The sequence below is a fragment of the Stenella coeruleoalba genome, assembly GCF_951394435.1.
Source record: "Stenella coeruleoalba genome assembly, chromosome: Y".
Classification (NCBI taxonomy): Eukaryota; Metazoa; Chordata; class Mammalia; order Artiodactyla; family Delphinidae; genus Stenella; species Stenella coeruleoalba.
In genome coordinates, this window is record NC_137168.1 from 995,517 (window position 1) to 1,004,484 (window position 8,968).

At 37.2% G+C, this 8,968-nt stretch overlaps 1 protein-coding gene across 9 annotated transcripts in view; it reads right to left on the bottom strand.

Annotated features, from left to right (window-relative positions):
- LOC307181039 (lysine-specific demethylase 5D-like) overlaps window positions 1–6,351 on the bottom strand; it is a 44,010-nt gene extending 37,659 nt beyond the window's left edge. For 6 of the 9 annotated variants that reach the window (XM_079911802.1, XM_079911803.1, XM_079911798.1 and 3 more), the window contains exons 1-6: window positions 6,066–6,350; window positions 5,779–5,947; window positions 4,540–4,617; window positions 3,409–3,531; window positions 2,791–2,961; window positions 1,835–1,969 (exon numbers count right to left, since the gene is read on the bottom strand). In XM_079911802.1, the coding sequence (XP_079767928.1) occupies window positions 1,835–1,969; window positions 2,791–2,961; window positions 3,409–3,531; window positions 4,540–4,617; window positions 5,779–5,928 (657 nt within the window). In that variant the 5' untranslated portion in view covers window positions 5,929–5,947; window positions 6,066–6,350. Of the gene's footprint in view, window positions 1–1,834; window positions 1,970–2,790; window positions 2,962–3,408; window positions 3,532–4,539; window positions 4,618–5,778; window positions 5,948–6,065 lie in introns of all 9 variants that reach the window. The other 3 variants (XM_079911801.1, XM_079911806.1, XM_079911800.1) reach the window with 3 other exon arrangements.
- Between the last annotated feature and the right edge of the window lie 2,617 nt (window positions 6,352–8,968).

Below are 8,968 nucleotides of genomic sequence, written 5' to 3' on the forward strand. Positions count from 1 at the left end.
ACAGGAGTGCATGCACATCTAAAATTTGAATTAAAAATTTTAATTTTAGTACAATCTTTCACCCTACCAACAATATACTAAGATCCCTAGTTCCTTATCCTTGACACATTTTCGCTTTTTGGCCAATTAGTTATTGTAAAAAGAAATATGTAACTATTTTATATTTTCAATTTGTAAGGTAAAACATTTAATTATTTAGTAAGGTTAATGTAAGAGGAATCTTGAAAACACACTGTGAAAGACAACTGCATCAGTTTGTAGGCATGGGACTCCTAGGTGCCTTGTACGTTTATAATTTCCCCTTATATCATATTAACTATACCATGACATATTCCCTTAATATACTCTATAGGTGATGGCTGGCAAACCAAATACCTTTTAAAAGACCTAATACCTGCTTGTCTTAAAATATGAACTAACACAGTACTACTCTTAATCTTTCAGACATCTTACTATTAATTCCTATATTACATACACTTATGTATGAAGTGGAAAAACGATGTACATGTTAGTCCTCACAATTTCTTTGTCACTAGATTTACTTGTTTTCTTTTCTGCTTTACTTAGAATTTATTTGTATTTTTTCCCTGGTAATAATGTTTTGGAAATACAACCCCTTTCTTTATTTTAGTAACCATATGGTTTTCAAGAATTTTTAAAATCTTTCCAGCACAGTGGACAATCCCATTCGACTAAAGATCATTTGATTGTGAAAATTTTTTTGCTCTTGACTGGCACTGACAACTTTCAAACGTATCTGTTTCCAAGTTATTACCTGCTCAGTTTTTCTTATTCAACTCATTTTCAGACACCTGTCTCTATAAAGAACTAAAGTATTAATGCAGAATCCATTTCAATTTCAATAATCTGAACATCACTATTACTCATTTCTTCATTCTACATTACAGTGTTAAGTATTTTAAAACTTAATAGTACTAGGATTATTCACAACATAACTAAAGATACACACAACCTTATGCTAAGATATTTCAGAAGTAGACACATTCAAAATTTTATGAAAATATACGCAGACATACAAAACAGGCTAAGCAAAACAGGCTAAGCCAAATAATAAGACTGTACCTGTTCATATTTAAAATTTTCTGTACATTATGATGTGTGACATCTTGAAAGGTTTTCTGGCAGTGGAGAGACTGCCCCTTCCAGGCTAGCAAATTCTTCAAGATTGGACTCACCAGAGAGCACACGTTGATAAGCAAACTAACCAGCCCAGAGCCATATGTCCTGTGTCTGGCTCCTGCACCCCAGGAGGCAACATTTCTCTGCCATAATCATGCAGGGTCAGGTGTCAGGAAAGTAGGGACCACCCTGCAAGTCAAAGCTCGCTGAAATTGTTCAAAGTAGCCAATCCCAACCTGCCCTTCCCTTGGAAACCTAAATAAAGGCTGTGGTTTAGGCTCACCCTTCTCTCCTGCCCCACACTCATGTTTCTATTATATTTTGTTTTCCTGAGCCTTTCTTATGTCACCTCATCTGACTGCCCATCTCATAAAAGAACACATAATGAAAACCAATGGTTTAAAAAATAAACTATATAGTATGCTTAATAAAAACATCATAAGATTCACAGAAGTTCACCCTTAAGACAACAATAGAAGAATACACGTTTGCTTTTAAAATGTACAAAAGGAAAACTACAAAAGAAAAATACTGCACACCATACCTATGAAACAACTCATTCACTTTCAATTAATTCAACCGTGAACCAGCTATAGGTTAAAAAAGAAAAATGTCTTATACAAATGGACTGTCCCTAAAAGGGAGTCCTAGATGAACTTTGGCAGTTTGTAGGGAAAAACAACCAGGCACTCACATCAGGCTGTAGTCTTTTTGCCCGCCGACTATAGCTGCTGAACTTGGAAGGCTGTACAGACTGTCTAAGGGGAATGCTGTGGGGTTTGTATTCCTTGTCTTTCTCCTCAGTGTCAAATGGTTGAGTGTTACACTGCTGGGGATACAGGGAAAAGTGAAGTATCAGGAAATGTGTAATATTCACAATCAGCAAATAACTGATTCTCTCATCCTAAATCTCTGGCAAGAAAAGCTGTACTTCTTGGTAAATTATAGAAATCTACCCTTCTGTTCTTTGGAATGACAGAACACATCATGAAAATTCCTCTACATCTTTGCATACATATAAGCAGTAGAGCCTAGTGAAGGCCCACAGTCTTGGACCAAGGTTTGAACCTGGACTTCCCCCCTTACTTTCTGTGTGCCTTATGCACTTCAAATCTAATAGAACCAGGTAAGCTAAATTTAATATGTTTGCACACATACATGATACACACGTAGTTTTAAAAAGAGTTCTGGAGGTAATAAAACCTAAAAAGTTATTATTTAAGATAACCAGCTAAATCAGTTGCCACTCCTTGTTAAGCCCAAGTCACACCATGGTTTTATTCCTAAACTCTTTTTACATGAACTATCCTCCGAAAATTTAATAACTCTTAAGAATTATCTTTTTCACAGAGGATGACTAAAATAAGAACTGCTTTTCTCTAACTCCTACTTTAAGACCTTGTCCATGAAAACCCTAAGACAGAGGGAAAGGACACTCCACTTCCCATGATCTAACCTAGAAGGTGTAAAACCTCTTCACACAAGCTACAAAATATTTTACAGGGCCAATTCTTGGAATTTCTAATTTTGTCAATGAGCTTAAAACTCTCTAAACCTTGACTATTCAGAAGAAATCCCAACCAGAAAAGGGAAGGTAAGAGGAAAAACAGCAAAATCACATTAGGCTCCAAACCAGCTAAGGGACCTCACCAGAAGGTTAGCTCCAGACTGAAACATTTCATAAGGATAAATGATACGTTCATAGTGAGATCGTAACAGGGAGCCAATGTTTTTGCCTGCTGGGTAGTTGAGGCGCTGGGCAACTCGGGCCCATCGTCGGTCCTTACAGATGGCTTCATAGCCACCTTCCTCCATCACAATCTGAAAGGATAAGAAAGGGTATAGATTAACTGTGAACACACTGGAAAAACCTAAAAAATTGCAATGAGGCTTAAAATGAGTGCTCTCTGCCCCCCAGTACCAATGATTCCAGGTCTCAAATATTGTGTCAAGCAATGTTGGCAGGACTATGAACCAAGTGAAAGTTAAATTAGGGTTTTCATCTTGAAGACTGAGCCCTAGTTTACCTGCTCTAGTACTAGTTGGTATAGGAAGCCCCATCAGACTGAAAATCTGCATACAAGTGACTCTCTCTAGGTCCTGGTTTCTATGAAAATCTAATAAATCACTGCTGGAGCACTGAGGGAAAAGATGTTGGCGGACTCTTGTGTTCTTTCCTTTCCTGTCCAAAGACAATGTTCAACAACAGATGTGTCCAAAGTAAGGTTTTTTATTTGTTTTTCCTTTTAAAAGCAGAAGTACTCTTACCTTACTAAGACTGTAGAGGTCCAAGATCCTCCGCTCCACATTGGGAATTTTTAAAGAAGAACCTTGAATTTCCCAGAATTTTGCAATCTGGTCCAAATAATTCAGTTTCACTCTGGTCTGAGCCTAGAGAATAGAGAGCCCTATGAGTTTGTCTTACTCCTTATCCGAACTTTGGTGCAGTATGAAATGGATGAGCAAGTATCGTTCTGTATTTTCTATGGTTTTCTACTAGGCTAGAATCTAGGCTTCACTGCCTTTAACACCACTGTTGTCCATAAAAAGCTCAAATAAACTAATTCTTTCACGTGAGAGGAGGAACTCAGAAAGTGATGCCTCAAAGTCAAAACACTTCGTGCCTAAGTTTAAAGCGTTATCTTTGGGCTTACTGAATGCTGAATAAGAGTATTTAGGCTCAATCTAATATCTTCCTCCAGATAGCCATCTAGAGTCTACAGAAACACAACTCAAGGGAATAAAGTAGTTTTCCTTTCCATGTCAAAAACGTAAGACATGAGACCAGTTTATGAATTATCATTCTCTTACCCTAAGTCATTTTGGTGCTTTTAGTCACCAACCACAGTCAAAACTTCTAACAGACAATGCCAAACCATTCATATACTTTCCAAAAATAATACTAAACCGAATATGGACACTCTTGAGTACTTTAAAAAACAAGATTTTCCTCTCCTACTTACTCTAACCCATTCTTAAATACAGTCATACATACACCACCACCAGCCTTAAGGTAGAAATTCAGGAGGCCAGATTTTTGCTCTGTACTTTGCTTTTGTTAAAGAAATCAGGGAAAATCCAAAATAATAAAATACAAAGGTATGGGGGAAAAAATGGGAAAGACAGTATCTCTTTTCTTGATAGGTCTAGTTTTAGCCCATTTATGGCAGAAAAAAATATGTGATTCATCTCCCTAAATTTAAACCCTCTATATGTCCTGCCATTCTGCACAAGACTTTTTGCAGGATCAATATTGTTGGAAATAATGAAGCTGGTGTTACAATCAAAATATATTTACTTCAAAACCTAACCTCTTAAATGCGTTGTTATCAAACTACAAGCAAAACAAGATTACAGCTGAGATTCCACTCTAAGAGGGTGACTTAAATATTAAAATACCTCTAGTTCATTTAGCCTCTGGATGCGTGGAGTAAATTTGAAGTTGTCGACTTCTACTGCGAACGGAGGCTGCCAGTCCTATAATAAAGAGAAACAACTTGGTTATTATGGCATAACAAAGGATAAAGATAGAACTAGAACCACCTGTTTCTATCTTAATATCCCTCACTTTTAAGACATTATTATTTTTGCCTCTAAAAGCCTCAAGCTGTTGCATCTTTAACACTAGGTCACTGGGAAAAAAAAAATCTACTAATCCAAAGGTCTGCTTGGTATGTCTCCTCCAAAAAAAGACAACAAACAGAAACAAAAGAAAAAAGTCCCAAATTCTGACAAAATGAGGCCTAAAGCTCACTTTAAGAACAAAGGACAAAAAGGCTGTGAGAAAGGTCCTTACTGAAATGAGGATAACCCTATTATGAACAAGAAACTGTTTAATTTTCAAACTTAGACCATTATCTTTTCCTACTCTTGGTGGTCTGGAAAAGATGAACCAACGCATAACTACTATACCGAGAAAAGTACTGCCATTGAAATAGAAAAAAAGAGAATCTGGGAGTCTGGCTCAGCATGTAACTAATGAGCAGCATGCTGTGCAGTAAGTGGACATCTACTCTGGATGTCATATTAGTTGTTTAAACTGATGGCCTAGGTTCATTTCAATTTGCATTCAAAATTCAGTCAAATAACGGTTTCAATTAGCAGTTTTAAGTATCCCAAAACAGAAGAGAAGACTCTAAGTGAAATAACAGTACTTCGGTTGGTGGTAGGGGTTCCATATCCCTTCCCATTTTTAGGTATGTTTATTATACACATCGCAGGTCATATGAGAAAATGTAAACAACGGAGGCTCAGTGGCACAAATTCATGCAACTTTTCATCGGTTCAATTACATATCAAATAACTTGGAATGAACAAAATGTCATTTAAAGAAAGTATAAAAGACACATATCCCTATAATAGAGATGGGTGTAACACTGGCACAGTTGAGAATTGGTACCGATTCAGGTTTTTTAGTTATTCACATAAATTTTTTGTTACTCCACGAAGTCTAGTGATAGGATATTAGTTTCCCGACACCAGCGCGTTTTAGTCAAACATTTACAAGGGGAGAAACTAGGAGCTACCTGGAGGATTCAATTAACTGGTTCCGAATCTAAGGCGTTGTTAAAGTAGCACAGTGGTCCTGCGGTCACTGCAAAAGTCACCTTCAGGCCAAATTCTGCTTTAGAGGCTTACCGCGGGTGGGCGAATCTTGCAAATACCCGATTTCTCGGCAATGGGCCTGATTTTCGCGATGTAGCCTAGGGGGTCTCGAAATTCTGCCCAACTAGGCTCGAACACCGGACACTCTGGCGGCGCTAGGAAGTCGTCCGTCTCCGGTTGCATGTCGGGCCCGAACGCTAATCTGTAAAATACGATTTTGCTGTTTTTTTCAATAGCGCATGGATCCTTACTACATAAAAAGTAAGTGCCACACAGCCTTTATTTTCTAGTAAACTCCCGAGTTATTTTAACGCATTTACCTGCTTACCAATCGTCAAAGACGCGTTTTAACAACCACCATCTTGAACCGCCAGCCTTTCCGGTCTCTTTGCGTGCCGTGTCACTCCGCGCACCGATTCTTCAGCAGTTATCTACAAACCTGAACGACGTTCTGAACGCCAGGTAAAAGCTGAGATTGCAGAAGCAAGTTCACCACCGTAAAATCACCACAAATTAGCCGCTAGCGTGATATTAAGTAGTTCTTTAACGGAACAGAGGGGTAGAGTTACGACCAGAAGCACCGGATCTTTTTTTAATGTGCCATTGCGCATGTTACGCCTGCGCATTAGCGAGGAAAAAAAAAATCTGAAAAATCACCAGTGTGGCTGAGCACTGAAACTGCAGCCCAAATGTTCCTCCGTTACTCCACCAGTGTAAACCACAGCAACGTGCCTGCGTTTGCCAAAACGCAGTTTCTCTAGAGCCTTACCGAGTTATCTGTGACAGGCCAGGCTTTATGGGAAAAGAACCCGTTGCAGGAGTTTTACAAACCTGGAACCATGATAGAATATAATTTATTTACGTTCATGTACAGTACTTCACTCACGACCCACTTTCCATGCGCACGTTTATTATTCCATTTATGCAAACTGCAGATTGGATTCTTAATAGCAAAAAAAAAAAAAAAAAAAAGCACAAAACAAAAGTACCGTGAAAACACTCTGACTACAACTTGTCCCGCTTATTTCTACGTTATTCTTTCAGTGGATGGAATAACTATGCTCAATTTTGCGGTGTCGAACACTTCACTGTTTTCTCAAAACAAATTCTATTTGTTCGTGAGGTTTTATGTTAAAACAAGCTGTTAACACTTTGCTGTCCATAACATTATTTACAGTTTTTTACGTCTTTGTTAATGAGTGAAATTTCCCATAATTGGTGTTCTCCACTTAGCTTGAAGTCAATTTTACATTTGTAAAATTTATTTCATGGTATCTTCTTAGCGCTATATTTTTTAACATTTTGCAAAATTTAGGAAGTATCCATTTCTTTTAAAAAATGCTTTAAAAAATTAACTGTTAGGCCCCGTTTTAAAGGGAACTGGAAATAAATCTTTGATTCAAAGTTTGTTAGTCTGACTTGAATATTGTTTTATTTAATTCTATTCTTACCATTTATGTTTTTCCAGAACTTTATCCACTTGATCTGTGTTATCAACATTATTTTATTATGCTAGATTAAACATTATTTATATTTAAATGTTTTTATGTTTATTTTGTTTCTATCTGTGGGACTTTTACTTTTTTTTGTTTCATAAAATCAGATTTGCCATAGTTTACACAGTATTATTAATCTTTCAAATGATTAGGTCTTTCAAATGGTTAGATCTACTTCTCCACAATTTTTTAATGCGTATATTTATTGTGTATTGAATTTGTTAATTTCAAGAGTGTTTGCACTGCCAAACCATGCCTGAGAATTCAAACAAAGAAATGGTACAATGGACAGCCTTATCCACCCATCATACAGCATGTTAAAACTTCATTCATGTGTATTTTGACAATATCACAATCTTCTTTAAAAAGTTACAACAAGGGTTGGAATTTTTAAATCTCCTGCAGGTCTTCAGATTTCTAGGACAGTATGCCATTAAATACCAGTTCCACATATTCATATCAGTTCATTCTTCAATAACATAAACCCCAACAAAATTTTGCTGGAAAAAAAGGCATACTTTTCAGGGGAAATATGTGGCTAAGGTCCAAGACATTATTAAGAGTTTTGGTTGCCAAATGAAGTCTTCATATTAACCAAGAATGCTTTGTTTCTCAATCATCCAACCTCTCCTTGCCTGGCTCAAATACTCACCCAAGTATATCAGAACGTAGGCATCCTCCCTGTCACCTCAAATAATGCCAACATTATTGCCCAGATGTTGTTTGCAGGTTCTGTCAGGTGATTCTGTAACCCTCCTAGGAGTAGTATTGACACTTTTATCAAGACTGAACTCCTAGAGGAAAACATTCCCACATCAGGATAGTTTTGCTTACCCATTTGCTTCACTCTCACCAGTAGCAAGTCTGCAACTCCAACATTTGACAAACGGATTTATTATGGACAAACCCAGACTCTGAATCAAGTGGTCACATGACACTTTGAAATATTTCTACTGAACCAAAGATACAGAACTAGGAAACTACCAGACTATCTCATTAGATGGAAAGACTTTTCGGTAATCCTGGGTAGCCTTTACATCAAAGGCTGTTTGGTTCCACTCTAGAGATTGGCAAACTCATGAGGCATTTCATAATTCCAATGCATATTTCATGTTACTTAACCAAGCAATATGCTCTGCCAAAAACTATTCCAAGTCAAAGAAAAAAAAAAGCCTTAACATGGAACACAGAAAAGCACTACCAAATTAAAAAATTGCTAAAAGAAATAAGATTATTTCCTCCCCCACCCCTTTTCCCACTTGGTGGACTCAAGTTTGGTTGAATTTAGTTTGTGGTTACCTCAGGAGACAACTCAAAGTTTAAATTATGAATCACAGCCCTACACAGATTATCTGAACACATCAGTTCTTTTGAGAGTAGCATGGTCCAGGAAGTCTAATAAAGCCACCGCCCACTACAGAGTATTCCTTAGGGATGGAGCACAGGACAGGGTAATTAAGGTCACTTAAATTTACATCTTTTATAGCAGATCAGAGCCAAGATGTCTGACTTTCTGCAGGATTTCTGATAGGAATCCAGTAGAGCTACTTTCAAATTTCACTTCGACACGATAGCTGTAAACTTCTTATCTAGAAGTTGTGATCCACAATGAGTGCAGCAAATCTGAGGTAGTCAACCCTTATGAAGGCTCAGTATCTGAATATAAAAAGATTTTGAAATGATCACAGGCTGCAGTTTTTTTGTATATGCAGAGTAATTATGAAAGA